Source organism: Leguminivora glycinivorella, chromosome 19 (genome assembly GCF_023078275.1).
Source record: "Leguminivora glycinivorella isolate SPB_JAAS2020 chromosome 19, LegGlyc_1.1, whole genome shotgun sequence".
Classification (NCBI taxonomy): Eukaryota; Metazoa; Arthropoda; class Insecta; order Lepidoptera; family Tortricidae; genus Leguminivora; species Leguminivora glycinivorella.
In genome coordinates, this window is record NC_062989.1 from 4,286,461 (window position 1) to 4,309,605 (window position 23,145).

At 36.4% G+C, this 23,145-nt stretch overlaps 1 protein-coding gene across 1 annotated transcript; it reads right to left on the minus strand.

The window, feature by feature from the left end:
- Nucleotides 1–259: 259 nt before the first annotated feature.
- LOC125236558 (SH2B adapter protein 1) lies at nt 260–12,175 on the minus strand. Its single transcript, XM_048143400.1, is given in 6 exon segments — nt 260–2,277; nt 6,740–6,928; nt 7,828–7,942; nt 7,944–8,013; nt 9,200–9,431; nt 11,330–12,175. Coding segments are annotated over 6 exon segments (1,416 nt in total). The 5' UTR covers nt 12,023–12,175; the 3' UTR covers nt 260–2,160.
- Between the last annotated feature and the right edge of the window lie 10,970 nt (nt 12,176–23,145).

Below are 23,145 nucleotides of genomic sequence, written 5' to 3' on the forward strand. Positions count from 1 at the left end.
CAGCAGGCAGGGTCACTACCGACTGCGCCAGACCGGTCGTCTAGATAGTACGCGTTCACGTACACGAGCTTAGACTGTGTGCTAGGAACGCGCCTCTTTTATATACATCTTTGATCGCCAGTGTCCGAGGTGTGCTTAAAGCTAGGAACATACTACGCGGACGCTGATCTAGACAATGAATATACACATTATACACTTAACCGTGCAAACTATCGGCCGTCGGTCGTGGACGTGGCCTTGAGCTCACGGGCGTCCGATCGAAATCTCGCTCGCTGGATGTTTTGGTCAGCCGAAGCCACGTCCCGAAGACCGTGCACACTGATCGGTCGCCGTCGCGCGACCGCGGACGTCCGCGTAGTATGTTCCTAGCTTAACCTACATATTTGGTCGTGTAATATATTCATTTACCTTCAATTGGTTTAAAAGGAGCCTTGTGAGGGTAGATTTTGTTTACATTTATTAAATACCTAAAGATACAGACTATAGAGTAATATCTTCGATAATATTGAGACTATGCAGTTATAAATGTTATAATACTATTTTAGGTATACTTTTGAGTCCATTTTCTTTTATGATTATGTGATTTAAGTTATTAAATAATAAAATACGGCAAACTAGTTATTACAATAATATCGACGTAGAATATCCATTTCCAATAGGTATTTCACAAATTTAGGGTTTTCCTAGGGCCGCATGTTAATGCTATATTTTATTTTCTTGACTAGCGTAACCCTATGGTACAGAGAAAGTAAAAACACGTTGTTTTGACCGCTATGGCGTTTTTACAAGAGAAGTTTCAGTCGCTACTAAGCTTACAAACCTTTTATTGTAACATACTGAAACATTAAACGGATACTCATTACCCCATATAATGTTTTACACCTATACAATAAACATACATTGGAAACATACGCAAGTATAAATTATTAACATACAGCAAAATACATCAATACCAATAAAATTATTATATTTTGGCTAAGCCTTATCGATAAAACTTATATAATAATATAAGTTTAATAAGACAATTATACTATTAAGTACATTGAATAAATAACACACACAATATTGCACAAAATTAACATAATCGTTAGAATTGTATTGCAACTAATAATTACCTATACGAAAATTGTTTTCTAAGTTTTCATCATACTTTTATAATTAACTAAAAGCCCTGGATAGCAGAATTAATAAATTAACTAAAATTAATCGTTAGGAAGATTAAATATAATGTACTTACTCGGTCCAAAGTGACAACATATTCACAGAGGTACTTATACTTGAGCCTTGAGGCTTTTGATTTCTGATTGTATGAAACTTAGGGCAGGTTGCATCAAACCATCTGTCACCGTTAAAGCGTTCGTTAAATTTTATTGTATGGGAAATTCCATAGACGTCTGCTGCCTGCGTGACGATGATCTCTGTCAAATTTGGTTGATGCAACTGGCCCTTATTCTGAAAAACTAACTATAGTATATTTTCTTTCCAATACATACCTACCTATAAATTATCTACATATCTTGCAAAACAGTTTTAATGTAAGGTAAGTATTATCAGTTTCGGCTATTTTCTAAATCAATACCTAAATACAAAAACAGGTATATTTATTTCGACACATCAAAGCATATTTTGTTCTATAATTGTGCACCATTTAGTTATTGACTAACATAACCGCCTTTTTCATAATTTTTCACCGATTTTTATAGCAATAACTTAGTGAAATAAATAAATATCGGTGACAACATCATAGTATTCTCATGGGGCTCTCACTGAGGCATATTCAGTGTCAGTTGACAACTTTGAGGCTGTAAAACGGTTAAAATATATTTTCGAACGAAGCACATAACTATTGTTTATATTTTCAATTAAATACTATGGCTGCAATGGCGCCATTTTGAACGCCACGCTTATAGCTTTCGCACGAGCGCTTTTACGTGCTTTAAATCGTGCGAACGAGCGTTTCACATCTTTGGCGGCAAAACTAAAATTTAAATACTTTCGAAGTAGCACTGAATTTAAACGGACTGTACCTTCTTGTAGCCCAGTTAGTAGCTCTTCACACCCGAGCTGATACGATCGTGAGGAAGAACATGTCATAAAAATTCGAAATGAAGTTAACAAACCTCGCTCGGTTGGAAAGGGATAGTAGAATATGAAACAGGGTTACACGAAGCTATACTGGTTGTCGACGGCGCGATCATGGGGCGCTCCACTGGCGACCAACAGCGCTTCCAACTCGGCGCGCCGCATGCGCACGTCGCTCCCGTGCGTGACGCCCAGCTGAAAACAGATTCTAAGGTAAGGTACCTGTTTTTAAGGAAGTAGATTATAATTTTAGCAATTGACCCTAGTATCAGTTAAAGCCTAACCAGAAATATATGAATGTTGTCCCAGTATAAGGACGACTCAGTAGTTAATCTCCGGCAGCGGCGACGCGATCGGTATTTGGCTCTCGAGCGCGACACGGCAGGGTGGCGCGTACTGTCGCGACCGGCAACCTCCGGTTTCGCATGTACTCTCTGCACCTCGCTGCGTGCGAGCGCTACTCAAGGACAAACCGCGCGGCGCAAAATTTGTTAGAAGAATTATTACTGGTTTTATACTGTGCTATTGTCAAGAGGGAGCTGTTGTTCCGATGTATGCGCTGATAGCTAAGTTTAGTATGAAGAAAATAGTTCTAATGAAATTCCGCAACATGGCGCATAGTCCTTCAGTTCTGGTCAGGCTTTACTTATATTGATTTTCAAAAAAATAAGTTGTAATTTTTATTGTGGCCTTTGTTCGTATTTTCTGAATGTTTAAGTTTGTGTATCAATGCTAAAGGACAATATTTGGCTGCCATATATGAATACCAATATTGTATAAATCAGTTAGTTAACAATGCATTACAGAGAGTCTTTTTACCTACAGTTTGATACAATTTTTTTGTCTTAGGCTTTACCTACATAAAATATGAAAATTTTCAGGCTATGGTCCAAATTAGTATTTAATTATTCACGTACAAGCGCAATACACGAGCATTAAATACAACCAGCTGCAAAATCTGGACATTAATAAATTTAATAATATTTTTGAGACATTTGATGTATCATACGTATACGTTATATTTGTCGACACCTCAGTTCTACTGACATTTGTTTGCTAAATTAATTTAGTTGTGTTATCAAAATTATACATTAAAGAATTTCTTCTCTCTACATATACGAGTAGATTAATATGTATTTTTGCAGCTGAATGTACAAACTAAAGAATCCATAATGCAAACACTCAAACATATACCTACTGTCAAAACTATTACTAAAAGCAAATATAAATTTAAAAAAAACACTTACCATAAACAAAGTACGTTCAAAACGTCGCCAAACACATACACATAACAAAAAAAATTGCAAATAAAAACAAAAAAGCCATTCCACATAAAAAGTTTAATAAAGAAATTTACAACCAAGAAAAATTACGATTAAAGCTTGGAAGAACATGAGTTCAATTTGTACAACTTAAAAGATAAAACAATAATAGTTAGTCTAAAATAATTAGTAATCTACAAATCCATTCTGTGATATATAAATGTAAACATGAAAAAGCTTTATTCTTTAAAATAATGATTTTGAGCTTAGTTAAGAGTACATAAGTGAACTAAAACGAGAACATCTGGCAAGAAAACAATACGTAGTCGACAACACAAAATGCAATAAAATAACAAATACACAAAGCATTGCACTGCCTGTGCACACCGGATGCGGGCGCGTTGTAATATATAGCTCTGTATGAGATATGTCACATTATTTCAGGCTTTTTAGCGTTTTTGTACAGACCAATGTGCACACGCATCTAGTGAGTTCTGGCATTTAACTATAACATTCAACTCCTTATAACTAACATTCAAATATTACTACATCAGTATTTACGAAAACTTGAACACTTGTAATTCTAAATATATAGCGTTATTTTTTTAATTTTATCTCTCTGCCAATGAAAGAAATATGATTTGTTTTGTAAGCGGAAAGTACAAATTAAACGTATACGTATAGGTATACGTATTTTGTGTTGTTCTTGTATTAACAGTACAGAATCAACAGCAATTTTGATGACTCACTGGGTTAAAAGTATAATATAAGCGCGAATGTTTTATATAATATTCGAAACTTTACGATCTACATTGTAACTGTAGTATTTTGTGATTTCAACTTACATTCTAATTATTCCTAATCATAATTATGGTCGCCTTAAACACTAAAATATAAATACGAATTTACAAACTTCTCAATAAATAAAATGCATAAGAATCGTCATCTACCTTAAACTTAAAGAATAAAAATATTTGAAGATACATATCCCTCTACAATTTTAAAATCATTTCTTTTTAATTAAATTTGCCTCTAAATACTTAAATATGTTTTATAACATAAAAAGATACAGTCTCAGATCTTAGTTGAAAGATTTTTGTAAGATTCATTAGTACGTTTTGTACAACATATTATTTCAAGTCATATAAAAATCAATCAATCAACTAGGTATATAAGTACATTGTACTATTTTGCCCCTTGTTCCTCGTAGATACTAGATACCAAAGTTTGATAACTGGTTTTGTATGAGGAAAAATAATTCTTAGCTAACTGGGTTATGAAAGAGGATTTTTTATTTCTTCGTAGATAACCATGATTTTTTGCAGTTTTCTATGAAGATTTTTTTTTCTTCTTTGCTTACCCGGTTATGAAATGGGATTTTATTTTCCTTGTAGAAAACCATTATTTTTTGCAATTTTCTATTAAGATTTTTTTTCCTTCTCAGCTTACCCGGATTTAAAATGGGATTTTTTTTCCTCATAGAATACAATTATTTTATGCAGTTTTCTATGAACATTTATTTTTCTTCTTAGCTTACCCGGTTATTGCATATTATTGCCGGTGATTGTGCAACGCAGGAGCCTATTCTATACATTACGAGTAATTATGCCCATTTTAAAAAGCATAACTGTTTATCTTCTGTAGTATTCGACGTATTCGTACTACTATGCTAAATGTATAAAAACGTATGAAATATATATACACAAAAAATAAACAAATGTATAATTTTGTTTTATGTAAAATTACATAAGCAATAATTTATTTATTTATTTATTTAAACTTTATTGCACAAATTATCAATAAAAAGTACAAATGGCGGACTTAACGCCTTAAGGCATTCTCTACCAGTCAACCATTGGGCTAAACAGAGATAGTTAGTTTGGTGCACAATATTATAGAGCCAGTATGAGATTGTTATGATTAAATACAAGTTGATACCTACTATTATAAAATAAACATACACAAATACAATAAATAAACCTACATATATATTAGTATAATACAAATATATAAATAAAATACACATACATAAATAAATAAATGTAACTAGTGCGAGACATCAAGTAGACTTTAATTTCGAATGTTTGCAAATAAGTGCTTACGCAACTACTAATAATGTACTTATTAATTTATTACATGAAGGAAAAGCAAACAGAAATGCTCGAAATCCACAAATAATCGAATGTTCTGGTTATTATATTTGAAATTAAATATTTCCATTAGGTGGGAATACAATGCCTCTTTGCTCTTTGCACAAATTAATTTAATTCGCCTGTCCCACCGTCAAAGTGAAAGCGACATAGTGTAGGGCCCTGGTCCCACCGCGAGCTGGTAAGCTATGAGCTATCGGCTTTAAAAACGAACAAAAGATAAGCACTACCGTGCACATAAAAGAGACACGGCGATTTTGATAGCTCACCGCTGGGCGAGTAACTATAAACATTTGAATGTTTATTTTATTTTGTACTGTTTCTTTATTTTTTTTTATGTGTGGTTAGTGTTTGGGTTATAAAAAGGACTTGTAGTCTCATGTAAACGTTTTGGTGTTAAACTGTAAGTTTATATTGAAATTAAATAAATGAAATGAAATGGGAGTGCTTATCTTTTGTTCGTTTTTATAGCCGATAGCTCATAGTTTGCGGTGGGACCAGTGCCTATGGTCCACTCAGGCCTTTCACTTGGTAGGTTGTATTGTATCAGAACCTTCTGTCAACGTCAAAGCATTCCCTAAAATTTATTTATTGGTGGTTTTTTTAGCACATTTACTGCCAGGGGCTCAATCCGCTCAATATCGTAGAACAACTAGTACATATGAACTGGTGGCAATTAATGTATTCAGGAAACTTTAAAGAAAAACCTAGTTTAGCAGTCTGTAGTGAGTTAATTCTATTTGTAAACTATTTTATTTTTGAGTTACACCAAAATCGTAAATGTCCGTCAAATTTTTACGAAGGTATATTAGTGTATTATTTATCACTTGTCACTTGTCGGCTGTCTCGTTGATCAATAGATTTTATCCTAACATTAACAATAGAACATACTAAATGACTTTACATGGCGACCGCACCAATGCCTTACAGACTTTAGTACCCAGGTCATGAGACAATGTCCTAGCGCGGCAAACACATAATGCAGACGTGTCTCTGCCGACACTTTCGCAACCAAGACTGGTGGGCACTCGTGAAATTTGCTCAGATTCCGGAGAACCCGCTTGGCGGGTTCTCGCCATACAAGCGGGCGGTTATAATATTACAAATTACGACCGATTTCTGACGTATTTTTTTTCTGGTATAGAATGTGTCAACCAATGTGTTGAACGTCCTGCCTCGGCCGAGGCAAATCTGACTTGACGTCTGCCTCACTGTGTCAACATGTTAAATGCTAGTGATGCTCACTTGTCGGTGGTCGCCGACGGCGCTGACGACGTACTCGGTGAGCGTGACGTCGGCGGCGCCGCCCGACTCGAGCGGGATCGGGTGCGCTCGGAAGTGCTCGAGCATGTCGTGCACGTTCGGGAACCAGAGGTGCTGCACGCGGCACTGGCCCGTCTCGCTGAGCGTCATGCGGAGGTGTTTCGCTCGGCCCTGGAACGAGGTAAAAAGTCACTAAGTTTATTTACAATAAAATTAATTTAAAAACTCACGCCTGTATTCCCAAACGAGACAGATAGAGCATATGAAACTGCTCAAGTTTTAGTGCTACTCTTTTTTTTTCTTGTGCTCACTTTCAGTGCTATTGATTAAGGGACTAGATATGCAGTGTCAGGTTGCTAGTACAATTAAACCCACATCACACAGTTTAAATTTCTACTACACCTACGGAAGGAAAGGAAAGGTGATGTTATACTTTTTACCACAACTTAGAAATCCAATACCCTAGCTATCAATTGTAATTTCAATTCAATTCTTAAATATTTTCTTCGCATATCCCTAACACCCTGACGTATTGGTAAAAGTGCCCCATCCTTATTGCACATGATAAACCCTATTTTGATTTTTTCATTTTTATGACATACCTTTTATCACAAATCAACCATATAGTAAAAAAATCACAGGCATTTAGGGATACAATAGCCCAAGGCTCGAAGAGCGTAAGGAAAAAAATATTAAAGTCAACACTATTAGATAACATAACTGCCTACTGTACGATAGTAGTGGATTTGTCAGTTAACATATCATGTCATTGACTATTCTTGGGTAGGAATGCGTAACCTTTCGTTTCACCCCATCCCTAACACCCTGAGTATCGTAAGTACATTAAATAAGGTTCAAAGACATCCGTCGTGAGACAAGTAGGTACGCAAACACATGTTTTGTAAGTTGCATTGGGTTTTGGTAAACATACTTAGTACTAAAATATCAACGCATATTCGTAAAAAAACTGGTTCCAGTTTGGCGAAAAGAAAAAATGTAATACATTAGTCATAAGTTTTTTTGAAATAAATAAATAAATAAAAAAATTGTCCCTTGTAATAGTAACCTACCTGAAAATTAAACGTTAGTACATATTCCCCTTGTCGAGTCTCTGACTGGCGCACCAAGTAGCACCCGTGCGCGTTGGAGCCCCCGGCCAGCACGCAGGCCGCCGCCGCCGCCCGCTAGGGTCCCGTGGAACCACGGCCATTCCGCTAGGGAGACGCGCGTTGTACACGCCTCTTCTGCTATTGAACCTGCCGAGCATTATATTAAGGTGATTATGAGATTAAAATGCAAAATTAAAATATATAGTAAAGCGAGGCAACGTGCTCACGCGGCAAACGTCCGCTGTAGACATGCCTTGGCCGAGGCAGCGAACGATTTATCCTTAGTGGAGCTTGAGCTTACTATAGGGTTTAGTCTATCTGTGTAAGAATGTCCTACAATACTTCAGGTCTCAATACTACTACAAGAAAACGTGTTGCGACCGAGTTTTGAATGGTGAAACTATTGAAATTAAGACTGAATATTTCATTAACTATTTTGGAGGACTTCGTTGTCGATTTCAAAGTTTTCGCAATAAATCGAAGGGAAATACAAAAATGTTATTGGGCATACACCCAATAGCTTTGACCAGTTTTTTATTAGAATAAAATGTGTATAAATGGCATCAAATCACTATACTAAGAGTTTCTTTAGCAACAAAGTACATCATAACATTGACGTTTATTTATATGGATTATGATGCATTATTACCTAGTAATCTATAGGCATCTAACTGAATATATTTTCCTCTTTATTATTTAATCGTATTTCCTGCATTTAAATATATCTATAGTCTACAGGCATAAATTAGTTTAGGTAGGTATATACTGTAGATAAAGAATGTAATGTGACAACCATTTATATTTTTATACAAGTGATTCATGATATGATGAATAATTCTGAAATGGTGTGAACAAATTAGAAGCTATCGGCCAGATTCTAGATAACAAATGCATTCTATTTTTGATTTTTCCGAGAATACTACAGTCATATTTTACGGAGACATACCCTACCCACTTTGGGTTTGCTTTAGTACAAATTATGGTTGTAAAACGACCATAAGAACCCTTCTCAGATGGAATAGCACAAATGGAATTCAGACATGTATTTTTCTGGTAATTGCTTTAATTTACTATAATTTGCGCTGGCTGATAAGGACGTTCTAACTAACACCGATTGGTTGATGGACATCTTAGGATAATTTATGAATATAACCAAATGAATCTACAAGGCATTTTTTACTATTATTATAAATGGGCTTACTCTTGGCCACAGACTAGCCAAAGGCAAAGACGTGGCCTACGCTACGATGGAGTTAGCTCGCCGAGAAGATGCCTGTTTAGTATTTACCCTAGATTTGAAGGATTAATTTAGTAAAAACAAAAGTAATGTTACCTAATTCAGCCTCTTCGGGAGTATCAGTAGCTAAGTCCGCATTACTAGTGCTAGCAGGTAGATCTCTCCTTGGGGGCAGGTCGGGGGGCGCCGGCTCAGGTAGCCCTGGTAGCGCGTCAGGAGGAGGTTGGGTGGTGGGTGCTGATCGCATGCAGTACTTTATTGTGGCTAGCCAAGATTTCATGTCGTCTACGTCTGCTGCTTCTATTACATACTCCATGTTGTTATCGGCCTGGAATTGAATAAGATAATATTGTTTTAGAACATTACTTATTTTTGAATAAGTTTCATGGTAAAGCCTTACTAGAAATATATGACTATTGTCAGGAGGGCACTGTTATTCTGATGTATGGGGTGACAGTTCAGTTTAGTATGAAGAATTAGTTCTTATGAAATTCTGCAACATGGTGCATAATCATATATCAACTGGATGTGGGTAGCCCAAGGCCGCATCAATTGAAGCCAGCTGGAAGAGGCCTATACCTCAAATGAGGGTTCTGGTATATCATAACAGGAATGTTAGATTAGATTAAGCTACTTATTACCAGAAATAAAAGGCTTTTTTATTTTTTTTATTTTATTTTATATATTTCTGGTCAGGCTTTACATTCAAGAAGGCTTGTGTTGTTTAAACAATTGAATGATGATGAATGATGGAATGCATGATGGTGGATATTGGATTGTAGCCACATTTTGTCAGTTGAGGTTTTCAATGCTCTAAGAGTTAAACCAAAAAAAATCAAGGGATGAAATCAAAATTACAATTGTATCTTTAATTTTTTCTTAACCTTCTTTTTAACCCTTTGATCCTTTTATTGTTGGTTATTGTGCATTTATATAAGGTCCTAATTTATTAGATGCAGATATTTTTACAGCTGATAGTACTCGGTCTCTGGAGTATATTAAACCGTGAAACATTATAGCTTTTACAATGTTTTTTTGGAGAAAACGGAAAAACAAATTTGCTACGTAAAAACACCCTGTTTATGTGATTATTAAATGAAAACTCATTGAACAGATTCTAGCACCTCTTTTACGTACCACTTAACTGTAACTGGCCACTTCAATGACGTGCAGTTTTCCCGCCGAACCTTTACTTTTTAGACGAAATTATAATTAATCTTTTTGTTAGGAAAATGAAATCAAAAAAGTTACATGAAAAGATTTCTTAATTTATATTTAAAGTTAATTATTTTAATGTAAAGTATCATGTGTTAAAATATCTGCAACTAATAAATTAGGACCTTATATATTATGTAATTGTCCTATCAAGATGTGCCTTAATGAGCAGTTGAAGTTTTCATCAGTCTAGTCAAAGATTTGGTCTTTATATGAACAATCAAATCATCTCTGGCCTAGCACATTCAAATCCCGGTAAGGGCATTTATTTGTGTGATGAACACAGATATTTGTTCCTGACTCATAGATGTTTTCTATGTATATATATATAAGTATGTATTTATCTATATAAGTAAGTATATCGTCGCCTAGCACCCATAGTACAAGTTTCGCTTAGTTTGAGGCTAGGTCGATCTGTGTAAGGTGTCCCCCAATATTTATTTATTATTTATTTATATACATAGCAAGAATAAATTCTGCCTACTCATTTAGTTTCCATAATAAGTGTAACACTTGTTATAACAATTATGTAAAGAAGAATTACTCATATGTTTGCAAAATATTTGAGTTGTAATCACTTTTGCTAATATTAGCATGAGTAAAAATATTTTGTGACAAGGTTGCAGGAAATTTTAGAGATTAGTAAAGATAATTTATATTTAGCATGGAATTTGATATCTCATTATCAGAGATCGGACAGATTTGCGACATTCTTAGTGACTTACGTCATTTTAATGACTTTTAGTATGAGATGACACACAAAAATCCGATCTCTGCTCATTATTGTGTCATCTTTGATTGCGGTTTTGGGAAACAAGTATGGGCACATAATAAAATTAGATCTCCTTATCAAGCACAAGAATGTTACTAGGCTTTCTGAATCAATTTATGTTTTATGAATAATTGGTGAAACACTAAGAACTTTGAATCATTATAAGTACTCAGAAAAATGTTTCATCATGCAAGAATTTTAAACTTATGAATAATAAATAGGAATGTCATATTCTTTACCTTCAATACAAAAGTATTCTCATGGTCCGGCATTTCTAATGCTGTGGTTTCTCTCGCCTCAGATATGAGGAAACAAAAGACTCCACTCCTAGGCTTCTGAGCTTTCGGTGGGGAATAGAATTCCAACATATAACCCCCTACAGTTTTTACTAGAGCTAGTCTGCATTTCTCCCACTTTTGCGGCCCTGAAGGCTGCTCCAGGCTCTCAGGAGTTAAATAATTAACCAAACCTTCTTTCCTACATTCTACAACTATTTTGGCTAGCTTAGTCTTACTCTGTTTATTCAAATTAGACGATAATTCAACCTCGTCCGAATGTTGCTTGTGGAACAGACCCTTCCCTCTTCTCAGTCCTTTAAATGATAATCTTCTAAAAAATGGCTTATGCTGTGTCTTCGGCGAATCGGTGTCCTCCGAATAATCGCTCTCATCGTGTCCTGTGTGCGTCCCGTTTGGGACCTTGTGTTGCGCTTTTAGTTTACCAATTTCTATCTCGAACTGATCAGAAAAACTGTCAACAAATTTCTTTAGAAGATCTTTGTGGGACACGTTGGGGCGAGAGGTGGGGTCTGTGGTACTACTTTGAACGTATTTCCAATACGCAGCCTTGGCGAATTCCGGAGCGGCAGCTTTGGCCTGACGCTCACAGAACTCGACCCATCCGTCGGGATCCCCGTCGGACGGGCCCGCCATGGCTAGCAATTTCTTTAACAGCTCCACTTGGATTTTGTTTTTCCTTTTATTAATCTGTATACAATAGCACAACTAATACAATTCACTGATTCACGGTCTCTTATCTATTTAAATGACAATTTTGCAATCAAAATACTCATTCCGAATGCTTCTCACAAGTTTTCTCGCGAAAACAAGTTTTGTTGCCAGATGAAAAATTAAGTAAATAACGGATCAAAGACGTGAACTAAAATATAAAAATAAAGTTAAAAAAATATTATTTTAAATGTATTGTGTAGCGACCATTTTAAGGGGAAATAACATAATACAAAATATAAAGAAATACTAAAAATATCTGGAGCACATTTCAAATTAGTGCCATCTAGACACCATCATACGCAATACAGAGTTGTTATAAAATGCCTAGATGGCTCTTGAAAAACATAGTGCGCATCAGAACTAATAGATGTCATGATTAACTACTGTAGGTAGGCAGAGCAGAGCACATGAAATTGAAAGTTTTTGCTAGGTAGTTCTCACAATTGAACTCATTTCTCATTTCCCACAATTTTATTGACTTAATTATAAGACACACACGAGGAAAGGAAGAAGAGGTGACATTTTTAACCCGTCGTCCTTAATAATTAATACAAGGACGATTACAATTAAATGGCAACAACAAGAATGTTAATACTAATAAATACAAAAGTAGCGATAATAGTAGATTGACTATTATATTATCCACATCCATACTAATATATATATTACCTATAAAAGGGGAAAGTGTGTGTGTCTGTTTGTTTGTCCGTCTTTCACGGCAAAACGGAGCGACGAATTGACGTGATTTTTTAAGTCCACATAGTTGAAGGGATGAAGAGTGACATAGGCTACTTTTTGCCTCTTCTAACGCGAGCGAAGCCGCGGGCAAAAGCTAGTATACTTATACATAAATGTAGTTGAATGATACTTGTACAATTTTGGTGTTCAGAATGATAGTCTCAGCAAATGCATTGAACTTGTTATTTCTGTGCAATATCGCCCTCGACGACGGATATATGCGACGACCACGTAAAACCACTTTTCAACACTTGTGCTGGAAAAATAGTGTATTCTATTTGTACCGTACGCAAATAGGCACAAGGCCCACTTATATACGTCATCGGTTGATCTTTTCACATAAAATCCGTCTAGCTGCGTCGATCATAAAGCGCAGGGTCGAATTCGACTTGTTTTAATGTTAGTTCGTGACATAGCTTTTGATGTGGCGATATTAGGTATTATAACTATAACCCAGCACTCCGCATCATATATGTATGTATTTGCAAGTATTTGCAATAACAAATCATGTGAGAATGTTAATATTTTAAGAAAATGTGATACATATTTTGACGACTGGTCTGGAGCAGTCGGTAGTGACCCTGCCTGATTCAGATTCAGATTCAGATGATTTATTTGCCATTACAAGTATAAATACATGCAAATATAGTTACAAATCATACTCTGTACTTAAATGCTAGGATTACTTATTCTATGCTGATGTACAAGATCATGCAGTTGTCCATTAAAATATTGAAATTATTACATATAATGTCATGTTACAAGTTACAACTAAATAATTACAAAAAAGTCAATAAAGATTATTTAATTGAGAGCATCAGCAAAATATTCATCAATTGAGTAGTAAGGCCTATTGGTAAAATAATCCTTTAATTTTCTATTAAATATTCTGAAATTTGTGCAATCTTTGATGTCATTACTAAGTTTATTAAAAATTTTGATTGTCATGTTATTAAAACTGCGATCAAAGTGGACAAAGCTTGATTTGGTTCGGGCTAGTCTATTGTTATTCCTCAAATTGAAATTATGACTTTCACCAGAAGTGGGATAGTTATTTCTATTTAAATATACATATATACATATGCGATACAAGTACATTGAGGTGATCGTCATGATTCTTAGGTCTTTGAACATATCTCTATGAGTAATTGGTATGCTTGTTGATCTAGTAATTAGTCTTAACGCCTTTTTCTGTAAGAGTAATACCGAATTTATATTAGTGCCATTGCCCCATACTTCGACACAGTACCTAATGATACTTTCAAAATATGAGAAGTACACAGTTTTTAAAATCTTGGTGTCTGCAATTTTGGAAATACTTTTCAATGAGTAACACGCACTAGCCAACCTTTTGCATACCGTCTCTATCTGGTTATGCCACCTTAAGTATGGATCTAAATCAACTCCTAAAAATCGAATACAGTCAGATTTTTCTATAGGTAGATTACAGCTTAGATCAGTACTCCTAGAGCTCCGGCGAAAGATAGTGTAAAAACTTTTCCCACAATTTATTTTTAATCCGTTGCTTGTAAACCAACTTTCGAGTTCTTTCCAACATCTTTCGATTTGCGAACAAAACTCGTGAGTGGTTTTCGCATTTAGTATAATGCTAGTGTCATCGGCGTATAAGTAAGGCGAGCCGTGAGTAAGATTCGCTGGCAAGTCGTTTATAAATATAAGAAATAATAGGGGCCCAAGTACTGAGCCCTGTGGCACCCCATACTTAATTATACCTTCATCAGATCTATACTTAATGCCGTTATCTCCATACGAAATTTCAACATACTGTGAACGATCAGACAGATAAGACTCAAAGAGACTAAGGGCTGTTCCACGAACTCCGTAATACTCCAGCTTGTTAAGAAGTATTCTGTGATTGACGCAGTCGAAAGCTTTTGTCAGATCACAGAACACTCCACCACAGTGCTGTCCTGAGTTCAAGCTGGACATCACCTCAGTAACTAAGTTTATGACAGCATCAGTAGTGTTCTTCCCTTTCCTGAAGCCATACTGACATGAAGTAAACAGGTTGTTCTTCTCGAAATGCTTCTCCAGTCTTATAGCTATACACTTCTCAAATATTTTTGATACTACTGGTAAAAGTGATATAGGTCTATAGTTGTTCAGATCAGAACGGCTTCCTTTTTTGAATATTGTAACGACTTTGGCCTTTTTCAGAGCATCGGGGAAAATGCCTTCTTCTAAACATTCATTAAAAATTATACATAATGGCGTGCATAAGAACATTATATTGTTTTTGACAAATTTTGTATTGAGGTTGTCTGGTCCACTTGAGTTGCTGTTTTTAAGGTCCTTTGCTATTTTGACAATTTCTAACTCAGTAATGGGTCTTAAGAAAATCGAGTTACAATTTTTAATCTTTAGTTGATGCAGACGTTCCATGTGACTCCTACTCACAGAGTCATCGGTCGCTTTCCCCACGCTCAAAAAATAGCGATTAAATGCGTTCGCAATAGTATTTACATCATCAGTTTTACCATTATCCTGCTGCGCCGCGGTCCCGGGTTCGAATCCCGGTAAGGGCATTTATTTGTGTGATGAGCACAGATATTTGTTCCTGAGTCATGGATGTTTTCTATGTAGGTATATAAGTATTTATATATTATATATATCGTTGTCTGAGTACCCACAACACAACACAAGCCTTCTTGAGCTTACCGTGGGCCTCAGTCAATCTGTGTAAGAATGTCCTATAATATTTATTTATTATTTTATTTTATATTTTATACATTCGGTCTGGCTCAGTCGGTTAGTGACCCTGCCTGCTAAGCCGCGGTCCTGGGTTCGAATCCCGGTAAGGGCATTTGTGTGATGAGCACAGATATAAACTTGTTCCTGAGTCATGGATGTTTTCTATGTATATAAGTATGTATTTATCTATTTAAGTATGTATATCGTCGCTTAGCACCCAGTACAAGCTTTGCTTAGTTTGGGGCTAAGTTGATCTGTGTAAGGTGTCCCCAATATTTATTTATTTTAAAATAGGGTCTTTTATAAAGTGACTCTTGCCGTGACTAGCTAGTATTTCTCCTTCTTCGTTGATGTTATTGGTCGGAGGCATTTTATAAGCAATCTTGAGGCATTTTTATAGGTACCTAAGTAATCCATTGATTCGAATCCTTTTTGACTCGCGACGCTCGCTTGCTGTGTCAGTGTGACAAGCAGTCGAACTGCATTGTACCAAAGACATATATAACTTCGTATAGACAGATAACGTCTAAGAAAAAACGTACCTCAGTACCATACAGTTAAAGGTACGGTGGCCTAGATGGCATATTACACCTTTGGGGTACGCTCAGCTAGATGGCGCTAATATTAATATTTGACTTTTTAACACATATCAAGCTAAGAATATGGGCCAAATTGTCAAAACTGAGGTTCAAAAGTTTTAAGCCTGTGTCAAGAGATGGCAGTGTATGCAATGTGTTTACACATTTTACTTCGACAGTAACTCTCTATAATACTCGATCCTCTTTGATTACGAATAGCCGTATCCGTAGGGATCAAGGAATAAATAGGATTTACAATTTCCATACTAAGAATCGTACCTCATTTTAGCGCTACCTATTAAATACTACACTGATGAATTGATGATGCTTACAATTTTTTTTTTCAAAATGTGTATCAACGTGATATCATGATATTAAAATAAAGAAGCATGTCATTTGGTCATATAAAAAAGAAAATAAAACGCAAAAATATTTCGGGAAAATATGATTTTGGCCACTTCCAGGCTGCGAAACAGTGCCATCTAGTTTTAAGCCTAAAAGACCCATACATTTCAGGGGTACGCTTTTTAGGGTTCCGTACCAAAAAGGTACAACAGGAACCCTTATGGTGCGACTCTGTCCGTCTGTCTGTCCGTCTGTCACATTGTTAAATATCTCGAGAACTACTTATGCTATCGATATGAAATTTGGAATAGTTATAAACATTGTCAACCTCTACAAGTTGAAATAATATTTTTTTTAAATTAATTAATATAAATGATAGAAAATGGCCAAAATGAAAGGGGGTCAAACTGAAAATTTCAAGTAACTAGGTCAAGTGGGGTATCGTTAGAAAGAGCTCAAACTGTACATATCAAAACTATTTTTTATAATTTTTTGGTTGTGGAAAAAAATGTTTTTTGAAGGAAAATGTAAAAAAAAATACCGTCCCCCCCCTTATCTCCGAAGTTTACCAACATAAATTTATGAAATTTTCACCAAACATGGCTATTATAATGAATATTACAGGAAAAATAAAATCGTACACGTATCTTGAAAACTTTTTTTTTTTATTTACAAAAAACCTTTCAGATTTACATTTTCAATTTCAACACCCTTGCAGGTGTTTATTGTACCTGTATTTTGTAACAAAATAACAATGAAATTACCTGCTTTCAAATAGAGGCAAAATGGTTAAAATCGGTTCACGCAATAAACAATCCATATCCATACTATCCATACTATTCCATACTATTCCATACTATTCCATACTATATACTATAATATATATATATACTATATATACTATATACTATATATACTATATATACTATATACTATATATACTATATATACTATATACTATACTATACTATATACTATATACTATATATACTATATATACTATAATATTATAAATGCGAAAGTAACTCTGTCTGTCTGTCTGTTACGCTTTCCCGCTTAAACCACGCAACCGATGTTGATAAAATTTGGAACAGACAATCTTTAGACCCTGAGACAGAACATAGGCTACTTTTTATTTCGAAAAAAAGGGATGAAGGGGTTGAAAAAGAGGTTGAAAGTTTGTATGGGATTTCTTAATTTTAAAAGATAAAACCATGAAACTTTATATTTTAGCACTTGATAAGAAATCATTAAACATCTTGATAAGGTCGAACGCGATTAATTAACATTATTTTTACCTTTTTTTTTTTGTGTGTCGTGCGGTGGGAAATAAACATTAACTAAAAGCGGGTAGATTATATTTATTTGTCTACCCCGAACATTTATATAAATTAATATCGGGTAGTTTTGTGTTGTTTAATTACATCTCCGGTGACATTTTGCTGGGACGTCAGTCTTCCGCGACCACGGCCAGTGCAACCTGGCCGAAACGTTGGGAAAAAAGGTAAAAATAATGTTAATTAATCGCGTTCGACCTGTATGTGACTTTAAATATGTGTACAAAGCGCGAGAACTTAAAGTGTTATCTTGATAAGGGATAGGGATAGGGATAGGGATAGGGATAGGGATAGGGATAGGGATAGGGATAGGGATAGGGATAGGGATAGCGATAGGGATAGCGATAGCGATAGCGATAGCGATAGCGATAGCGATAGCGATAGCGATAGCGATAGCGATAGCGATAGGGATAGGGATAGGGATAGAGATAGGGATAGGGATACGGATACGGATACGGATAATATGGGTATCGTTAGAGGGATACGGATAATCGGTCGGCGGTCTCTTAAAATCAATGTGCTCTAAGACGATCGTTGTTTGCTTGCTTGAAGATTACGTTTGCGATAAGTATAAGCAAAATGTAAAAAATTGTAAGGGATAATAGAAAAAAGTACTTTTTACCCACCGATCATAGTGTCGAAATACGGGCTATGTGGGATGTTTATAAAGGTTTCCCAGCGTATATAGAATTACCTACGCTGTGGTCGATGTGTAATATTTCTACAATCATTGCAAGCAAAAGTATTATGTGCAATCGAAATAATCGCAGATAAATATACCTACAGAGAAACCTACGGATCCAAATGAAAATCTTAATGAATACTTTTATTACGCGGGCGAAGCCGCGGGTAAAAGCTAGTTACTCTATAAAAATCATCTTCCATACTAGCTCGCGCGCATTAGTTTTTCTCAATTTGCCGATAGATGTCGCTGTACGTTGAACGCTCATTTGACATTTCCTACATTGCGTTTTTCCTGATATAATGAGGTCGGTTCAGGAGCGTCCTTGCGACATGTCGTAAGTCGTAAACTATTGAAGTCGAATAGTCTTGATTTTATTTGGACGTTGTCTAACAATAAAATTGTATATTAAAATATAACTTGTTATGTGGGAAATTGAGTCTTGAGGGATTTAGGCAAATCTGTAGAGTTCTATGAATAACATTTTGATGATTCAACTATTGAAAGTTGGTACGGAACCCTCGGTGAGCGAGTCCGACTCGCACTTGACCGGTTTTTTATTTATATGGGCTTTGTCTGTCCCGTATTATTATATGGTCCTTGGTAGGGACCAAAACTATTATTCAACTGTCAATCCCCCTGCCATGTCAAAACTCATCAATAAAACTAGTCAAACTGTATCCTTGCGCGTGTGTGTCAAATTTCCAATAATCTTATTCTGGCGCGCTTCAGACGGGCCGATGACGGAAATATGGCCACCGTCTTGTGAACGACGCGAGCGCCGGCCGTTCACCTGAATCGCGACGAGAGGTTTATAACGCGATATATTTGCTGGTAAAAATACTGTTGACCATTTAGAAGGAGAATTATATATGGTAATAATTTCATCGCATTTAGGCCATGTGTCCTATTTTTTAACCCCCACGCAAAAACGACGGGGTGTTATAAGTTTGACGTGTCTGTCTGTCTGTGTGTGTGTCTGTCTGTGTCAATAGCTCCCGAACGGATGAACCGATTTAGATTTAGTTTTTTTTGTTGGAAAGCTGAGTTAGTCGGGAGGTGGTCGGGAGTGTTCTTAGCCATGTTTGGTGAAAATCGGTCCAATATTTCGGGGTTTTTTTCAAAATTTTAATTTTGAGCAGACCTATTCCCAAGCACACAAAGCCCAAAGAGGATTAGGCATAGGTACGACAGGCAAAAAGCGACGTCATTTTTTGGGTATTTTAATATGCATGTCCTCTTCATTCAATCGTGCTACTTTTCAATACATTCTTATTTCTCCGTGCCTTTGAAGTTTGAAATTAACAACTACGGAAATTCGGTTCCTCAAATGGTGGGATTCGTGAAGCCTGTAACTTAAAGAGGGCCTACTGCGAGTAACAAAAAGAAGGATTATAAATCTTAATCTCAGATTCAATTTTTGGCAAGTCAGGTGGCAATCGAATCGCAGGTTTTTCGTGCCGCTTCGCCCCGTAGCCGAATGGCATTTTTGCGACGCGAAACGAAATCGAAACGCCGCAGAAAGGTAGTCTCTGTCGCGCCAATGCGCAAGAATGATAGAGATAGATAGCTACGAAAGAGATATTATCGTGAGCGTTTCGTGAGCGTTTGTGCATTCGGCTACGCACACAGAAGAGCGATTAGGCTCTCGTCTAGTCTAGTTTCAGCCAATGGCACAATCGCTTACGCTTTTCTAATAAGCGTATAGTAGCTAGCTATATCGCTCTTCTGCAGTGGCGCGACAGAGCCAGCCTGCATTTCAATCGCCAGTACCTAGCGTCAACGATCACTTCGGCTAGGCCAGTAGACCTTTTTAAACATTTGCCACTGATGGGTACCTAAGTACCTACCGTCACAGCACTTGCACATTGTTATGAGGACCATCTTCTCGGAAGCAGGCACTTGAGGCACGAATATAGATAAGCTAGAAGTTTAGTTTACGACGAGCAGTAAACAGTAGCTTTGTTTACAGAAGCGTAGTGCATGTCGGGATTGTCGGGTGACCATGGTTTTAGAAGCTTTTTCATATCACTATCACTACAGTGACATGAAAAAGCTTCTAAAACCATAACTAGTATAAAAAAGTCGCTTTCTCTGTCCCTATGTCCCTATGTATGCTTAAATCTTTAAAACTACGCATGATTCTAGAGGAAGGTTTAAATGTAGGTATAGTACCCGTGCGAAGCCGGGGCGGGTCGCTAGTGGTATTATAAACTGAAAAAAAAGAAAGGGCCGGAATCCCACGATAGATCCAGGCTTTGGGGGACACGAACTGTCCATAAAGTTGAGCTTTTGCAAATGTTTACCACAGATTTTTGTGTGACGAAATGAAGGGTTCTAAATTTAAAAATTAGCGCTACCATTTCAGGCGGTTTAGCACAACAGCGCGACTTCATCGAGTATGGGCTCGCGGGCGGGAGCGCCAGTTGTGCTAGACCGCCAGGTTGGCTGATGAAAGCTCTTTTACACTCCTGCGAGAATATAATTTGCGTTCTACCAAAACTTGGCACTGATAAAAGGCGGCGAATTTGAAAAATGTAGGGCTCACCCGCAAAATGACCTCATAAAACTCGCGATTTCCTAAACCTTGACATTGGCGGAACCATTGACGAGCAATACCTAACACTTAAAAATTGATTGAAAATGCACGGGTGAAGGTTTAATTTCTATGTAAAATTTGAGTTTCACGCAATTTTTTAGTGCCAATATAAATAAATAAATATATATATATATTGGGATCTGTGGGACCTTACACAGATCAACTTAGCCCCAAACTAAGCTAAGCTTGTACTATGGGTGCTAGGCGACGATATACATACTTACTTAAATAGATAAATACATTCATAAATACATAGAGATTTGGTTCAATCGTGTTTTACATTCTAAATGAGCCTTATTGTCCCGGAGCTGTAAGTTCACATTTTTGACACATGACAGCGTCCACAAAACGTGAACTGTGTTAAATAAAATCCTGTAATAATATTTAAAAAAAATCAAGTACTTAAAAACAATAATACCGCTTAGGTACTTTAAACATAATCTAACACATGTTACATTTTTGCGGATCTTCGTTAGAGAGTATTTTACGATGCGCGCTGTTGTGCTGTCATTTCGATTCCAATGACATTTCAATAAGTTGATAGAAATCGTATATTTGTTTAAGCGCCTCCTTGTACATAGGTCCTAATCGATTCAACTAATTCGTAAATAATCGCTAGATTTGGCAAACGATACGTCTTAGCCACATCACAACATACTTCAAAACAAATGTGTCAAAAATGTGAATTTTGCAGCTCAGGCACAATAAAGCCTTGGTAAAGACGAGAGGACGTCTGTAACTGTCCATGGAAATGTCACAAAGCTGGTAACCCTGCACGAGTGCATCCGGCGTAGGCGCGGACGGACAGATGCGGCGGAAGATGGCGTCGTTAGCGCTGTCGTCGCCCGCGCATACGTAAATAAAGCGCGCTTTTTCAATTATATTTTGGTGAGAAAGTTTCTGGTGCATCTTTGTGTATGGATAAAATATGAGCTTGGAGATTTTGGACAAAGAGTTTTTTTTAAACTTAGAAGAGAAATGCAATGTTGAATAACCTACTTGCAGTTTGGCAAAAAAGAAAAACAAAAAATGGCATCTTTTCTGTATCGGCCAGCACGGCCGCAATACAATATTCTTTATTGCACACCTCACTTAATTTACAAGTCAAATAATACACAAGAAACACAAATTCAATTAAACAGAGATAACAACAGGCAGTAGTCGGCGCTTAAGACCGATCTCTTCCAGGCAACCTTTGGGTATGAATAATGAAATTTTCAGTAATTCTAGAAAACAATATAGAATGCAATTAAGAATTTAATCTCAAAGTACGAGAAGCAGGCAACCGTTCTGACATCACTGATAAATAGAGTGTTTACCTACTAAATTTGTGTACGCGCAAGTGCGTTTTCACATTATTCTATCCGATATCGGATGTAGGAACGATATCTCATAGATTACAGGCGCCATCTTGGATTTTTTCCACTGAAATCCTTCCGACATCCGATATCGGATCAGATAATGTGAAAACGGACTCATCAATGGCCTCTAACATCAATACTATGATGGGTATGATGGGCTAAGCAGCGTCCATTAGATTGCGGCACTTCCGCAAATGGCTAGTGAGCCCAATGCGAGAGCGGCAGCCGCGACCGCAAAGCTGGCATGTGAGAATGTGGCCGTGTTCAGTGACATTGGTTGGTTAGCGTGCTGGTGTCTTAATTCTCGCCTAGAGTGAAGAAGGTCAAACCATGCTTGGTCGTGATGTGAAACTACTCCTTCACCCAGGGTCTTCCTCCAGTGATCGCGGTCTTCAGCCTCCATTTCCCAGTCGATAGGATTGAAACGGACTAAAAAGCCAAATTTTACTAATTTTATACCTACCTAATTTAGTTATTTCTTAATTTAGGACATGAAACATACCTATTGCCTTGTTAGATTGTTTTTCATAAACTAGCGGATCGATTACTCTTTAAACACTTAATACGATCTAGATCGGATATCTCTCGATACTGACGTATTCGATTAATATCGTTTCTAACTGAAGAATTTTAAAGTTTGAAATGGACGGCTCTGTATCTGTACCTACATAATTTGGTTCAGATCATTTAAAT